This window comes from Podospora pseudoanserina, chromosome 5 (genome assembly GCF_035222485.1).
Source record: "Podospora pseudoanserina strain CBS 124.78 chromosome 5, whole genome shotgun sequence".
Classification (NCBI taxonomy): domain Eukaryota; kingdom Fungi; phylum Ascomycota; class Sordariomycetes; order Sordariales; family Podosporaceae; genus Podospora; species Podospora pseudoanserina.
In genome coordinates this window covers 2380563-2396994 of record NC_085924.1, presented here as the reverse complement: position 1 = coordinate 2396994, position 16432 = coordinate 2380563, and the positions used below count along the sequence as shown (strand labels likewise).

Sequence of the window (16432 nt, the reverse complement as noted above, 5' to 3'; positions counted from 1 at the left end):
CACAAAATCATGTTTTCTGGGGTACACTAGAGCTTGCCGAGGACCGACTTTGCGTTCCCCCATTCTCGATGTTTGATGCCAGCTGATAACAGCGACTTTCGCAATCTGCAAGGAAACAATAGCATGTCCAAGCGGCCATCAAGGTGCCTCCATTCCACTCAGACCCGGCCCAACGGTCACTGGGTCGCTGTTGCTGCAGGTCTAGCCAGGACAACCCACCAAGAAAGTATCACCACTCCACTTCGCTGTGGAGCTGAAAAACTTCACCCACAGCTACGCTTTTTCTGCATCGATGGAAACACAGAGTTCCGTGACAAAAGCAGATTTTCTGTCTGGCACCTCCACAATGCCTTCAAGGATATCTCCCAGCATCAGTGGTTTAGTGGTAAAATCCATCGTTGCCATCGATGGGCCCCGTGTTCGATTCACGGCTGATGCATCTTTTGGCTGTTGCCATTACTTACCATTTGACTTTTTGCTAAAAAAAGAATGCCGACCTGTTTCCAGTCTATCTCCTTTTCCAAAACATTAATGGAAGAATTCTACACCCAGTCAAATAGCATCCAAGTCGATACGACATTCTGGATAGCCTATTAGCCATTTTCTCTAGCTCATCAGGAGACAAGAAGACTTTATTTAGCAAACAAACATGAATTGACTTGAACATATCCTTGAAGCTCCTAAAATGCTCTCTCTTTTTTTCCCCTTCAAGATTCTCCCTTTGGACATCCCTATACCATGGTTGTGGCCAAAAATAAGAAGCTCAGAATTTGCCAGTCTTGTCTACATCAACGCCAGTCAAAAGCAAAGCCTTTCCTCCCATTGTATCACATCACATCCAAACAAGCAACCCCCCTCCCCCCAAAACAAACAACCTAAATATCAAACGCAATCTCCAACGCACCCCCGATGAACGCCCCCTCCCCCCCCTTCCAACTTCCCACCCTCTTATCCTCCTTCCTCCCCTCCAACGGCCGAGCCTGCCTTTCCACCTGTCGCGAAACAAACACCTCCGAGCTCTCAGACGTAGCAGATGACCTCCTCGATGAAGAATCATCACCACCCACGCTCACATCCGTAATAACCGACCCTGCCCCAGTCTGCGGCCGCTCGTACTCATTCCCGTTCCCACCTCCCATATTATTATTGTTATTACCCCTGCCAAACAGCCCCGAAAATCTGCTGCTGCCGTTGCCGCTGTCTTGTCTCTGCCGTACAAACTCTGGCTGCATGTTCGTCGTGCTTTTGTTCGTCTCCGAGCTGTTGGTGATGGTTGTGGTGCTGGGTGGATTACGCTTCATGCGATACTGTAGAGGGAAATTCTTAACTTGTTACAATGATAGGTTGAACTTGTGAAGATAATCCAAGGCCGCATAACTAGAACATAGAAAGAACAATAATTTATATCTATACTTCCAGCATTGTCAGATTGTTATCTTCTCATCACCAGAGTGATTAGCAGCGGACCCCTCTCCAAACGTCATCATTACATACCATGTCTCAGCGCCCTCACTTCAGACGAGGCTCAGAGAGAGAAGCTTACGCATCTTATCTCCAGCAGGCTGTGCAGACAGTTCCCGCAATTATCTAGAAGATCAGGGAGATCTGTGTTCTAGAGATGTTGGAGAGCCCCATCTCATCTTGTAGATCCTCTCGGCGGACGCGCAGTCAGCCAAGGCGCTCTCGATAACCAACCACAAGCTCTGAACATGCCAACGTGTCACGCACTGCTTCACCGCCCGCTGTTTCTCACCACCGCAATTGATCAAGATCCTGCATTTCTAGTCCTTCAGTACATCATACAAAACCAAACAATAACCCATTTAGTAGTAGTCCCTCAGTATACGCTACGCATTGGTATCCGGAATCCGCGCAACGGGTATTCCTATTCTCGCTTTTTTTTCCCGCCCTGCCTTGCCTGCCAGTATCAAATTTCCCTTCCAACACCAACTCCAAAGCTCACAAGTACCCAGACAATGAAATAAAAACCAGCCAATCAAGCCTCCAAATGCTTCTTGTTCAGAAACATTTTCTCCATCTCCTTTCGCTTCTCTGACGTGATCCTGCCTGTCTTCTCGAGGTCCTCGTAAAACCACCGCAGATTCTTTTGTTTGATCTCTTCTTCCGTCAAGCCCTTGTTCTCCTCCCGGCTCTGCTGCATCATCTCCTTCCACCCTTCACCAAGATCCATTTCGAGAGCTTCGGTGCCCTTGTTGAGCTCCGCACACCAATCAAGAATGACCTTCTCCATCAGTTGTGCTCGGGCTTGCTGCTCCTGCTCATTCGATTTCTGCGCGGACGCCTCTTCACTTGGTGATCGCTTCTTGTTGGCCTCTTGCTCACGGGCAAGAGCCTCGTCCCTCTCCTTGCGTTTACGCGCGCGCTCTGCGCGGATCTGTTTGATGTTGGCCAGGTGCTCCACGCTGTGACCCAGGTGGGCATATTCTTGTGAGACGCCATTGTTGGCGCGCTTGAGCGGAGGGGCCGTGAAAAAGAGGACACGACCATTCTCGTCGCGTTGAAACTGCTCACGGACTTCCTTGGGGATGGCCGCGTCGGCGTGCTCAGCGAGAGTATACGCCTCTGGAGCCCTAGGCGGATTGTACACATTGGCTGGTGGGCCGTTGGGGTGCGCGAGAGGTGCGATGCTGGGGGCGGGAGCCATGGGTGGGCGAGAGGGTGTCATGACGGGGGGCGCAGGATGAACTTGGCGGTGGTGCTGGGGGTGATGTTGATGTTGCTCGAAAGCGGGTGCAATGGGTGGTGGAGGGTGTTGCTGATAGTGAAGTGGTTGCGGCGGCGGAGCCGGTGACTGCTGCGGGCCGTACTGTTGTGGGTACCCATGGGGTGGGTAGTGTGGGCTTGGCTGCATTTGCTGTCCCATACCAGGATGGGGCGGCACGTGCATTGGCATCGGCTGCTGGGGCTGGGGTTGGAGATGGAGTGGTGCCGGGTGAGGACTGGGGACCGAGGGCGGTGGCTGTTGTGGCACAAAGTGCTGCATGCGATAGTGAGAAGCCGGCGTGTGGATGGGCGCAGGCGCGACGGCAGCATGGTGCTGATAGGGCGGTGCTCCCGCGACACCATGTTCGACCTTCATGGCAACACGAGGAGGTCCGATGGCCAGCGGCACAGGTGCGACCGCTGTGTGCAGCAAGGGATTCGGAGCGGGGGGAGGCGACTCCTTTGGGCTAAATGTCAGCTTATGGTCGGACAGGAACAAGCGGGTTGGTCGTGGTTGTGATTGTGGTTGTGGTTGTGGTTGTGGCTGTGGCAGGATGGAGTAGGTAATGAAGGGAAGAGTGGATGAGGTTATGAGAAGACGAGATGAGATAGGCGCCTGATGTGGTGTGTGTGTGCTTGCTGTGCCTTAGGCAACAAAGGGCAAAATGAAGGAAGGGAGGCAAGTTGTTCAGAGCGACCTGAGGTAAGAGAAGAGTGTGGGGTTGAAAAATTCAGCAAACCGTAAAAGCCGGCTGCAGCGAACAGACACTTGCCTGACAAACACGCAGGGAAGGAAAGAAACAGGGAGCCAGACTTACATTTGGCTCGCGCGGCCGGCGGTGGACGGCTCCAATTAGGGGAGGCGCGTTCATGCTCCTCCAGGTGGGCTTGGGAAGGTCGTCGGTCTCTTTAGCATCAGCTTGCAAGAGGTGCTTGATGGGACTGGGAACCTTTCTCAGCACCCGTGGCTGCTCAAACAGGTCCATTTCATAGTCCCGATCGCGCACCTCGTCTGGCAGACAGCTGGTCCAAGTCTTGATCTTGTTAAACTTGAACTTTTCCTCGTTGTAGCGCGCCTCACACAGATACACAGCCTTGTCCCGAGGCAGCCCACGCGGCCGACCTCTGGGGTACCGCGTGATGAACATGACGAAGCAGCGATCCTCGACATCTTCAATGGGGTGGTCACGGTACTGCCCCGTCTTGACTACCTCGTTCTCATAAAAATGCTTGTCAAAGCGATGAACTGTCTGCTCCGGCCGGTAGTACCAGCACGCATTCACCCATTTTTGACCAGAAGCGTCAGACCAGAGCCGGTAGAGCTGGGCAACGATTGGTTTTTGCAAGTCATTCGCATTACGAATATGGACCCAGTCGCCTTCAACCGAATTGGAGTCAGTATGCATCTATGCGTCTTCCTTCACCCAGCGGTGGCAAGGGGGGCAACTTACCAACTCTCCAGACCTCTCCTTTGTGCTCGATATGTGATAGTGGTAGCTTTCCATCCTCATCACGAAACTCATCGTCAGGCTTGGCCTTCTCCTCTTCAGTAAGAAGACGCGCCTGCTTCAACAACTCGGTAGCGTCTTCATGAACCTGGCTCCCCTCCTCGTTGAACTGCATAGCGTTGCCAAACATCAACTCTAGATCCTGCAGGACCTGGTCGATGGTGGTGTACTTTTTGCGCTTGTGCTTCTTCTTGATGGTGTCGAGCGCAATGGGGTTTCGAATCGAGGCAAAATAGTCGGGCATGTCAGCCTTGTCAGGAAGCCTCTCGAACGACAAAATTCGCAGCTGGCCATCGTCGCTCTTGAACCTCCGCAGTCCCTTCAGAAGCGACTGGGTTCGCGCCTCCAGAGGTGTCAAGACCTTGGGCGGTCTGCCACGCTTTTTGTGAGGATCATCGTCGTTGTCTGCGCCTCTCCTCGCCCGACGCCCACCTCTTCTTGAGCGACGCCGCCTGCCTTCGTCGTCCGAATCGTCATCCTCTTCTTCCTCATCTTCTTCCTCTTCCTCATCATCTTGCTCTTCCTCTTCGTCATCTTCAGGGGGAGGGGAATCTTCAAACTCTGGCAGTGGTCCAAGGTCCGGCAGCACAGCTTCCTCTGCAGTAATATCACCGTCCTTGACCAGCTCTGCAAGCTTTTCCTTGAACACTTCCAGCAGACGGCCAGCATCGGAAAAGATGGGAGCAGAGGGCCTGTTGTACACCTGCGCATTGTGGCATATGCGCGTCACGTCATGCACGAACTCTTTGAACGAGGTATAGGTTCTTTTGTTAAGCTTGCCCTGCAGCCATGCGGTTAGGTCAGCAAACCGCCCCTCGTTTTTCTCGTTGGGAGGATGGAGCAGGGTAAGCCACGGCAACTCACTCTTATGGTACTAAAAGCCATTGGCTCTTTGATGACTTCAAAATAGTCTGGGAGGCTGCGCTTGTTGACGAGGCGCTGAAACCCCAAGGCAATCTCGTGGTCTCTGTTTTTTGGTTGCGATCCAATCAGCATCGCGGCGCATCGCATGACAAGTGATATAAGACTTACTCTCCATCAACCTTGATTGTGTAACCACACAAGTATTCGGATGTTTCTCTGATGAGCTGGAGCATATCCTTCTCTTCGTCTGATTCTTCCTGGTCTTCTTGCGCCTGTTCGTCTGGCTCGCCGTCGGCATCAGGCTCCCCATCAGCATCTACGTCGCCATCTGCATCGACATCTGGTTTCGCGTCAATGCTGGCAGCTCCGGCATCAACCATTTCGGTGTCGGCATCGGGGCCTCCCTTGATGCTTGGGCGCGTCGGCGCGTCGGCGTCGGCCATGTCGACGTCTTCTTCCTGGTCGCCCTTGGCTTCTATCGTTTCTCGGACTTCGATGGCGTCCTTAGGAACACTCTCTCGGAGGGAGGATCTGGCAGATTTGCTTGTGCTGGGTGAGAATTGGGAGCTGTTTCCGGAGCTCTTCTTGGCGGGCGAGATCTCGCCTCTGCTGGGACGTTCGCGCAAAGTGGGCATCGTACTCCGGTACACGAACTTGGAGGAGCAGGGTTTCCAAGACACTGTTTCGATGGGGGTACCTCAACCGGCTGGAGCCACAAGTGCCAATGACCGTGCCAGTGACCAGTGACCAGTGACCAGTGAGAGGGAGCTCTGTGCCCAGATGTGCCTGTATGCCAGTGTTGAACCGAGTCAAGTCCCGTCGCGACTTTCTCCACAGCTGAGAGACACCTGCCCAGAGATGTCGCTGTGGCCGGCCTTGCAGCTAGCGCGTTGTTCTTGGTTGGCGCACGGACCCCTACTCTCCCCATATCGGATATAAGCATATTGCCCACCAAGGTGCCCCTGGCCCGTGTGACGCCCCGAGGCAGCTGGTAGCTTACGACATTGGGAAGCCCATACACAAGGCTGTAGCGTTGGATCACGAGAGACTCCAACAGGCGCTGTTGTTAAAAGTTTGTCTTTCGGTCTTTACTAGTCGCAGCGGCTTTACCTGCTCTTGAAGCATTTTTTTTATCACTTATATCTCTTGCTCTGAGACAGTGCTCACAAGACATCCCAAGTCGATCGCTAACACCCACCTCCCATCCGCATCGATAACAACTGCCGCTGTGACGTCGGCTCACACCTCACGCCCAACCAGACGAGAGCTCCGAATCGGGCAGTTTCCTTTGGTACCAGACTCATAGCAAGCTTTTGTTTACCAAGTCAAAAAAAATCGACGGCACAAGACTCATTGCTCCTGATTTGCCCCTGGCTTGCTTGACAGGTGCGTCACTCCCCTCGTCTAATATCGTGTCATCTCTTCAAAGAACGCAGATAAGAACCTAGACTAACATGTTCCCCCAGGTCATCTCTTCATCTCGCAAAGGTTCAGACGATCTGCGATAAGAGCCTCACAACTCACTTCTTTCTTTGGGGCAATAACTTCAAATCAGATACTGTGGGGCTCTTACTCTCATGGTGTCGGGATATATATTTGACTTGTCTGGCGTAATTTCCGTTCTCAACCTTCTCAAGCAACAACCTCTTCAAGAGCTGGCAACTCATACCTTCCTCGGCCTCAACCTGTACCACACTCTCACAAGATGATGATTCAAATCGCCCTCCGAGCCCCTAATGGGCAATCTCGAATCCAGGTTGAGGACGAGTCGACCCTCTCCGACCTTGTGGCGCTCATCAAATCAAAGACCGAGCTTGAGAGGTTCAGCCTGAAATACGGCTACCCACTCAAGAACCTGGACATTAGTCTCTCTTCACAAAGCTCAAGTATAAAAGACCTGAAGCTCCGTGGGGAGACAATCGTCGTCGCACCCATCGATACCACACCTGCTCCAGCTCCAGAGCCAGCCAAGCCAGCGAAGCCAACCAAGCCAGCGTTTGTCCCTAAAGGGATAGAACCCGATGAGACATCCCTCGAGTGGACCTCCCGAGGCGGTTACATAGGTACGCCTCTTTCTCCCTCCACCTTCCCAACTCTGCTAACGCACCACAGTCCTAAGAGTAATGCCCGACGACAACAGCTGCATGTTCACCGCAGTAGGAGGCGCCCTTTCCATCGACAACCCATCCACTCGCCTTCGCGCCCAAATCACCGAGTACATCCTCACCCACCCAGAAAAATACACCGCTGCCATCCTGGGCTCGCCTCCACAGAAGTATTGCTCCCACCTCATGGAAAAGGACACCTGGGGTGGCGCCATCGAGCTCTCCATCCTCTCCGACATTTACGACATTGAGATTTCCTCCATCGATGTCAAGTCCCTCCGAGTCGACCGCTTTGGCGAAGGCAAAGAGACCCGCATAATCATTCTCTACAGCGGCATCCACTACGATCGCATCGCCTTTGCCCTTGACCTCTCCTACCCTGTGGACTGCGATGTAACAAAATGGGACACGCAAGACGAGGAGGTACTCACAAAGGCGAGGCAGCTCGCTGCGCAACTCCAGAGGATGCACTACTACACTGACACAACCGATTTCGTCATCAAGTGCGAAGTGTGCCAGTGGATCGGCAAGGGGATGAAGGAGGCGGGTGTGCACCAGAAGGAGACGGGACACAAGGAGTTTGGCGAGATGACGATTCAGTAGATTGTGCCTCTTTCGTATCAAACGACCTACCTAAGGGAGAAAAGGGGGGTTGTAACAATTTTATATATTTGTACACAAGCACGCATGCATTAGCAAACAGGCTGGGGATGGGAGGAGGAGAGTATTAGCGTCGCTCAAAGAGATTAACCAAGAATTCAATGAAAAGAACCTTGGGTTTAAAATAAATCATGATGTTAATAAATGCTTGTGGTGCATTCTCTGCCTCTCTCTCCCGCCGTGCCTGAAAACCCCGTCCAATCCACCCATCCATCTCCCAGGAGCGTACTTAAACAAGGGATATTCACTCTACGTATACATATACAAATCCCAAAAAGCACCACACCTATCCAACAAACGCCCCTACCATTCTCTGATTATCTCATACACAAAATTACCAAGCAAACTCTCTCTGTCCGGCTTATACTTCATAGCATGTATGGTACTCTCAATCCACCCAATCCATCCATACCCCCATCATATCCCTTGTCCCAATTGTCCAGGTATCATTTCATGATCCGTACTCCCATAATACCTTGACGAAGCCTGTGATTCTTCCTACCCCAAAAAAAAAAAATAATCATACAAATCCAAACCAACCCATCAAAAAGAAACCCCCACCAGCACCCCCCAGTCCCAAGTAAAACCCCCACCTCCCTCAACGCCTCAAAAACCCCCCTCCTCTTCCTCCTCGTAGGCGACGACAGCTCAGGAGATGATGATGATCCAACAACAAACCGGGGGTAAAGCCTCTAATCCACCCCCGAGCTCATCGCATCCTCATCCTCCCCACCACTCAACGCCTTCACCTTCCTGTTCTTAACCTCGAGAGGATCAACCCCCTCCTCCTCATCATCATCACTCTCCGGGAAAGTCCCCGCCATCCGATCCCTACTCTTCTTCCTCTTCAACCACCAGTCATCCACCCTCTCATTCGCATTATTACCATTACTATTATTAACCTTAAGCGTCGACCACCCTCTCGCCCTTGTCCCCGTCGTCTTCTTTCTCTGCTGCTGCTGAGGACTGATGTCGTCATCACTCCAATCCCACTCCACTTCCAACCTCTCCCCCTTCTCCCCCCACCCAAATATCAACCCCTTCCACTCCCCTGCCAAGATCCTCGCCGCAATCTTCAGCATCAGACTGATAAGGTGAGAGGGAGGTGACATCAGAATCTCGCACGTCTTTTGCACCACCATCATCGGCAGACTGCGCATCTGGCGGTTGGAAGGTGGGGAAGATGTGAGTGTGCTGCGTGGGGTGAAGAGGTCCGCTGCAGGGGGGAGAGGAGACAACGCCCTACGGTCGGGGGCTAGCGAAGATGAAGTAGTAGCCCGGCGGATACCCGGACGGCGTTGCTGTTGGGTGGGCGTGGTGATCGTCGTCGAGGAAGGAGATGGCGAGATGGAAATGGTAGGAGTTGGTGTGGTGAACGCTGTGGGGAAGGACTCGTACTCTGGCTCGTCTTCGATGGCTTCTTCTGGGACCGAGTGGATAATGGAAGGAATAGACTGTTGTCTTGGCGCTGGGGCCTTGGACTTTGGGGAACATTCCAATTCAGAGATGGAGGAGGATAGAGTGGCTTCCTCGCTGTTCTCCGTCCTTCCGGATTCGGAGGTGGAGATACTCCATGACTGTGATGCCTTGGCGGCTGTGGTAAGGTTGTTGCTAGGTGCTACAACGGGTGTTGTAGGGGTATCAAGGCATGAGTTTTGGAGGCTAGTTCTGAAGGGTAGAGAGCTTCGAGGGGACCCTGGGCTGGACAGGGGTGGCGACAAAGGTAGAGAGTGTGAAGCCCATGAATCTGGACTGCGAAAGGAATCCTGAGAATTTTCTGGTGACTGAAAGCTGGCACTCTTGGGTGATACTTCTCGTGGAGTCCTCGTCTTTTTGGGATTTGAAGGGGGCGGCGTGACCACTGTGAGCTGTGGAGGGGTGACAGGCCCCTTTTCTTCAGTCTTCTTAATCTCAAGGGGTGATGGGCGCAACGCATTTCCACTCGCCTCTCCTACAGGCGAGCCCTCATGAGCCTGGGATTTTGCCTTGTGTTCTCTTGGGTTTTCTTCCAGTGTCGAATCCAAGTATTTGCCTTGTTCACTCAATGACAGGTCGCCAAGGCAAATCGACCCCCGTGGTGGACCCCGATGAATATGCGCAATCTCGACTGGCGTAGACGGTCGCACAGGGAGACAGGCACTGGATCTCCGCGCTGGTGTCCATGGCTTCAACTTGACAGGAGCGCTTTCTGGAAGGTCAACGGTGAAAGACCTCGCGAAAGGACACGGAGTCTTTTCAAACTGCAGAATCTGGTCAAAGACCTCTCGCAATACTTCGGCTCGTCGCTGGTCCTCGGGATCCTTCACTGGTACTTCAATCCGCCAATACTGGGGGCGTCGTATCTGTAGTACGAACTTGCTGGATTCTTCGTCCACGCACCAGACCTGACTCTTCTTCAAAATGGGTTGTAATGCAGAGCCGCAGCTCAGGAATGCGACTGATCCAGGGGCGCGGTAAATGCGGAAAGGTCCTGTAAATATGAGGAATTAGAGTTCAGTTGCCACGGCAGATGTTGTGTCTCACGTACCGACTGCAATGGTCCGCTCTAACTGTGAGGACCAAGATAGCGAGCCAGGCTCAATGTCGGGACCCGTGCCTTTGGAGCCAATGGCAAGGAACTGGGATCCTGCCGAGAAGGAAACGATTTTCACATTAGAATGGTCGTAAAGAGTATCGACGAGACCGCCGGTGGGTTGCGAAGCGGAGGAGGAGGAAGATGGCCGCGGGGGCACTACCGCAGGCTGGTGGACTGATGCCGTAAAGACGCGGCGCGGAGCCGTGAAAGATACTCCCCGTGTTCGCGAGGAGTCCATTGTTCATTCAATCTAGGTCGTAAATCATAATCGTGTGGATTGAAGAGCTGCGGGCATGACGCAGAGATAGGAGGCCAACAGGAAGACTGGACTCGGAGATCTCGGCGGCTATGCGGATGCGAACAGGTGTTATAAAGAGAGGTGTTTCGAGATGGGACGATGATTCTGATCTATCGACAGATTTGCCGGGGAAGTTGCTGGTGCTACGTGACAGCACTGTAAAGGGGGGCCGGGCTAGTGATGCTGAACGCTGGATGCGACAAGAAAAGAGCGAGTACAATGGGCAAAGAAGCTGGCAAACGGATGAAGTTGAAGACAGTACCGTCTCTTCCATCACAATCAGTGGCCAAAAGGGAGCAAAGCTGACGCCGATCGAACCGCTGTGGGCGCAACTGCGAAAAGCTACCCCACTCCCGTCTTTGTTCTGCCGTGTCGGATTGATTCCAGCAACGGCCGCGGCGAACGCAGGGCAGGACAGGATGGACAAACGGCGTTGAAAATTCTCGAGAAGCTGGAATTGTCCGGTCTTTCTGGCGAGAATTTAGATTTGATTCAACGTCTGATTCAACGTCCACGATCCCCAGGAGAGCGCCCTTAGCTCCTTCAACGAGCCGGGGTTTCCTGTCCATTGCGGCGAACTATGGCACCGTGAGCCGTTGCGACGAGCCCGGCTGCGCGCCAGCATAGTTTTCTCCCGAAGGTTGGCATGCTAACCACATCCAGAATAAGTCTCCACCCTATATCTTCGAACTAGGGCTAAAGTTTTCTAATATAAAAAAGTCTATAAATGTAGGTAAAATAGGTCTATACTAGACATCAGATTTTTTATAGACGTGAAAACTATAAAAGATTTATATATAGATAGTTCCATATATTTTATTAATATTTAACCTATATAGAACTCTAACAAAATTTATTAAAGCTGCTAAAGTGTGACGAACCCCTATTCAGAACCTCTGAAAGGGATACAAATTGAAGGCACTTCTGAATAATCTTGATTCGATATAGCTAAACAGTGTACAACAATGGCTTATCTTGATCACAATAGTCTAAATACCAACGATTATAACTTATAATTATTATATATTGCGGAACTGTCTATCTACACTAGCCAGTTCCTCAATATATATAGATCTTAACTCCAAAGTACCTCCGTACCTAGATCTATCTTCTAATCCTTAGATCTTTCTAAATCTAGCTTTCAAACTTTATATCTATAGATCTAGCTTTCATCCCTAGATCTATAGATCTATTTTCTAAATCCTAGATTTTCTAGCTTATATTATTTCCTGCTCTATAGGCTTTACTTATCCGTTACTTTAGTTTTATTACTCCAGGCAATTTTACTCTTTTAAATCGTAATATAATACTCCTTTTTTAAGCCGAAGTCCTTACGGCCTAATTTCCTTTTCTATTATTAATTATAGTAAAAAAATTTTTCTTTATTTTATTTTTATTATATTTTTAATTAGATTTTTAAACGCTTAAAGTTTATTTATTTTAAAATTATTTATTGTAATACCATATTTAATATCGTCTTACGTAATTTTACTACTATAATTATTTTTTATACTTATTATAAATATCGTTTATTTCTTTAGGAACTTTTTTTCCCGATTTTTTTTTATTATTTTTTGAATATTTTTTTATTAATTCTTTTTATAAAACCGGCGGTTTATCCGCTTTTAACCTCCGTAAAATCGTAATTTATTACAACCGTTTTGATTTCGATATAGAAAAACTAAAAGTCAAATTTATTTACTTTAATAATAAAAGTGATCCGTTTACGTAAATGAAAATAACTTTAGTTTAATAAAAGAATTTATATTATCTTCTATAATTTAAATAACGTAAAAAACTTTTAAAAAATTAAATATGAAAAGTAATTTACTTATTTTACTACCTTATAGGACTGTTCCGTAATGAAATCCTTTATTATTATCCTATCCGACTTCTTTTTTTTAGATCCTTTCTTAAGCTTTAATTAACTTTCCGACATTTCTTTAGACTTTAATACAGCCGGTTTTTCTTTCTTAACCCTGTAAAGTACCGCCGGTAATATGCTTTTTACTTTTCTAAATAATTAAAACGCATAATACTAATTATATTTAGATTCCGTTATATTTTCTAACTTTATAATGTATAGTACGTTAATTATTATATCTAAGGTATAGATTTGATGCCCGTTGTGGTTCTCTTATAATTAAAAAGATTTAATAGGTTTTTTTAAATATAAATATACTTTTAGTTTCCCATTAATACTATATTATCAAATCTTTTTATAATAACAAAACATATAATATTTATTAAATTTAAATTTATTTATACTTATTAGTTTAAGAATATAATATATGATATATTAATTTCTATATTAAAAACGTAAGTTCGATTTTTATCCAAGTTTTTAAATAATATATAATAGAATATTTAAATATAAATATAAAATACCGTAAATATAAGTTTAAATTATATATTCTAAAACTGTTTATCTATTTTAATTAATTTCTTTATATATATAGACTTTAAGACTGTAAACTATTAACTTATAAATAGTTTTCGGTCTATTTATAATTAATTAATATTAAACTGTAAACGGTAAACTCCGCCGGAATCCCCGGTCCCTATTTTATTAGTCCGTTGCTTTTAATTAAACTATAAGCCTTGCTCGATCGCCTAATTTAATATTAATTAACTTCCGTAACCCTATTATTTCCTAAAACCGTAATATAATATTTTTTCTTTAGACTAAAGCCCTTACGGCTTAATTTTCTTTTACTATTAATAATAATACATAGTTTTCCTTTTTACTTTTCTTTACTATTTTTATATTTAATTATATATAAAAATATTATTATAAAATAAAATAATTTTTTTCTTTACTTTACAAATCTTTTATTATAGTTTTACCGTAATATTATACTTTATCTATTTTACTTCTAGAATTTTTTATATTATAATCTTTAGGTTTTTAGGCTACTTCGAATATATATATTAAAATAGTAAGAAAACATATTAACTAACCACAATACTACAAATATACCCTTAACAGGGTCTCTGAATAAAGACACCTGTGTGACAGTAGCTCGCTTGCAGGCCGCACTCCACGTAGGACAAAGAAAAGACTTTATGGGCTTGCAGACCACATAATAAGCACCTGGTCGGCCTGATTAGAGGGCCAGAATTGCCTGTACGCGTGTAAAGCACAAAAATATAAAGAAATAAAAGTCGATGTCCTGTCTAAAATAGAATGTCCGAAGCAGACCGCTTATATACATGACCCTTGAACCTCCCGAATCTCCCGAGAGCTCCACTTCCTTACGCAGACCCTCAGGCCTGTGGCCGCACCCCAAACCAATATTATAAAATTTTATACAATAGATTTAATATTAATTTTACCTGTAAACCTTTTTCCTTTTTTTCAATATTATAATTTACCATTTAATAATAACCTAAATAATAAAAAAGTAAAATAAGTTTAAACGTAAAAGGTAAAACTTAAAAACTAACTTTTATAATTAATTATTAAATTTGGTTAAATAAAATAAATATACTATTCCCTGTATATTTATAAAAACTATTTTTTTACGCGGAATACTTAGGAAGATATTTACGCAGCGTAGTTTACCGCTACGGCGTTACCTACCTTTTACCGGGTACTTCTATATAGCCGGACGCTGCCTAAAATACCGTTCCGTAGTCTCTTTACATTTTAAACTTTACTTTAAGCCTTAATTAATTTTCTAACTTTTTTTTCGATTTTAATATAGCCGGTCCTTCTTTTATTACTATATTAAATACCGTGAATAGTATACCTTTTACTTTAAAAAGTAATTAAAACGTATAATATTAATTATATTTAATGTTTTTTTTTAACCTTTATAGTATAATGTATAGTACGTCGGCTATTATATTGAAATTCTAGATTTGATTCCCGTGGAGAATATAGATTTAAATTTATAAATATCGTCCGTATTGGTTTGGGGTGCGGCCACAGGCCTGAGGGTTTGAGTAAGGAAGTGGGGCTCTCGGAGGATTCGGGGGTTTAGGGGTCATGTATATAAGCGGTCTTGTCACAGTTAACCCAACAGCAGGCCGCGCCACATGTGGGGCGCAGGACGCCCCTAACCTATCGTTAAGGAGGTCAGGGGATGACCAATCAGGGGGTAAGCAGAAGTGCTATGGCGCCAAGGCTCATGAGCACTCTGCAGGATGCAATGTGCTAGGAGTGATCAGAGGGATAGCACGACGAGCACTTCGCAGGATGCAATGTGCTAGGAGTGATTAGGGGGATAGCACGACGAGCACTTCGCAGGATGCAATATGCTAGGAGTGATCGGGGCCGTAGCAGGGCAAGCACCTTACGGTCCTGAGGTCTATATATACGGAGGAACTGGCCGGTATAGATAGATAGTTCTGCAGTATGTAATTTAAGCTTGTATTTACGGTATTTAGTATTTATATTAAGACATTTTGTTATACACTATTTAGCTGCACCGAGCTACGATTATTTAGAAGTGCCTTCGATTAGTATCCCTTTTAGAGGTTCTAGATAGGGGTTCGTTATACGTTATATACTTACTTTAACTTTATTACGGATAAGTTAAAGGCGTCTTTTTACTACTATGGCCGGACTTAAGAATATTTAGATAGGAAGCGTCTCGCCTAGCCTAGGTAGTAAGGGACCTTTTATTAATACTAGACCTGTACTTACTACTATAGAATAGGTCGTTAAGCGCTTTAGGGAGCTTAAGGAAGAGGCTTAATAGACTTAAGAGTAGATTATTACTATTATAACCGTACTTAAGTTAACCGTTAAGTTCCTAGTACCGGAGCGCTATAGAAAAGGAAAGGTAGAGCTTAAAGGATTTTTAATCTAGCTTAAAACCTATTTTCGTTATTACCTAAATTAGTTTACTAATAAAAAGTTAAAAATAATTTTCGCGGCTACTAGACTTAAGGATAGGGCTTTCGCGTAGTTTAAGCCTATCCTCGATAACTATTATAAGTAGGAGCCGGAGGATTAAAAGAAGATTACCGTAAAGTACTTCGAAAGCTATTATGTCTTTAAGACTAAGCTTAAAGAAGTATTTAGGGAGTATAATAAGGTAAGGCGCGCGTAGGAAAGGCTTATAAACTTACGTTAAACGCGTTTAGCGGTTAATTACGTAGCTTTATTTAAGATCGATAACCTACGTAGTACTATTAACGATAAAGGATTAATATAACTCTTTTATAACGGCTTTAAGGAAGAAGTAAAGGATAAATTATATAAAGAGTTAAGACTTAATATTATCGATAAGTATATTACTATAGCTATTTAGATCGACGATCGGTAGTTCTAGCAGCGTACGGAGAAGAGAGGTAGTAAGGGTTATTATAGTAATAATAATAATAAAGGATATTTCGGTAATAACCGTCCTAACGATAAGTAAAAGAGAAAATACCTTAGTACTAATTACTCCGGTATTATATACGTAGGACTAATGGAAGTTAACGTTATATAGTAATAAAGATTATAAAGTAAGGGCTAGGGCAGAAATAACCTTAAGTATTTTAATTACGGTAAGGTAAAATACTTTAAAAAAGACTATAGGGTACCTAAACGGCTCGGATAAAAAAAAAAGATTGTATTAATTATTATATCGAAAGGACCGAGGGTTATAAAGGTAGTAACTATCGAGTATTAATAAAGTAAAGCGGTAAGCTCCGAAAAAAACTTTAATTAGTACGTCGAATAAAAAAATATAGAGTTCTAAAA

General features: G+C 46.0%; 3 protein-coding genes and 1 non-coding gene across 4 annotated transcripts; 1 reads left to right on the top strand and 3 right to left on the bottom strand.

Annotated features, from left to right (window-relative positions):
- Window positions 1-368: 368 nt before the first annotated feature.
- QC764_0080370 lies at window positions 369-439 on the bottom strand. The gene has a single exon. It is a non-coding gene; the product is annotated as a tRNA-Gly (tRNA).
- Window positions 440-976: 537 nt separating this feature from the next.
- QC764_506200 (uncharacterized protein) lies at window positions 977-5996 on the bottom strand. The gene is given in 6 exon segments (XM_062947873.1): window positions 977-3184; window positions 3543-4102; window positions 4176-5013; window positions 5097-5199; window positions 5265-5844; window positions 5852-5996. Coding segments are annotated over 5 exon segments (3156 nt in total). The 5' UTR covers window positions 5732-5844; window positions 5852-5996; the 3' UTR covers window positions 977-1996.
- Window positions 5997-6801: 805 nt separating this feature from the next.
- OTU1 (ubiquitin-specific protease otu1) lies at window positions 6802-7804 on the top strand (the record flags this gene model as incomplete). The annotated part of the gene is made up of 2 exons (XM_062947872.1): window positions 6802-7159; window positions 7209-7804. The coding sequence occupies 2 exons, from the start codon at window positions 6802-6804 to the stop codon at window positions 7802-7804; spliced, it is 954 nt and encodes a 317-aa protein (XP_062799126.1).
- A 644-nt stretch (window positions 7805-8448) lies between these two features.
- On the bottom strand, window positions 8449-11333 carry QC764_506180 (uncharacterized protein). Its single transcript, XM_062947871.1, has 2 exons — window positions 10389-11333; window positions 8449-10331 (listed from the first exon to the last, which is right to left on the bottom strand). Exons 1-2 carry the CDS (start codon window positions 10672-10674, stop codon window positions 8554-8556), a joined length of 2064 nt encoding a protein of 687 aa, XP_062799125.1. The 5' UTR covers window positions 10675-11333; the 3' UTR covers window positions 8449-8553.
- Between the last annotated feature and the right edge of the window lie 5099 nt (window positions 11334-16432).

Bases quoted from the DNA above. Each gene is read 5' to 3' on its own strand.
- QC764_506180 (XM_062947871.1), bottom strand. From the start codon at position 10,674: ATGGACTCCTCGCGAACACGGGGAGTATCTTTCACGGCTCCGCGCCGC. The intron at 10,332-10,388 runs GTACGTGAGACA...TCATATTTACAG, and splicing joins AGAGCGGACCATTGCAGTCG to GACCTTTCCGCATTTACCGC.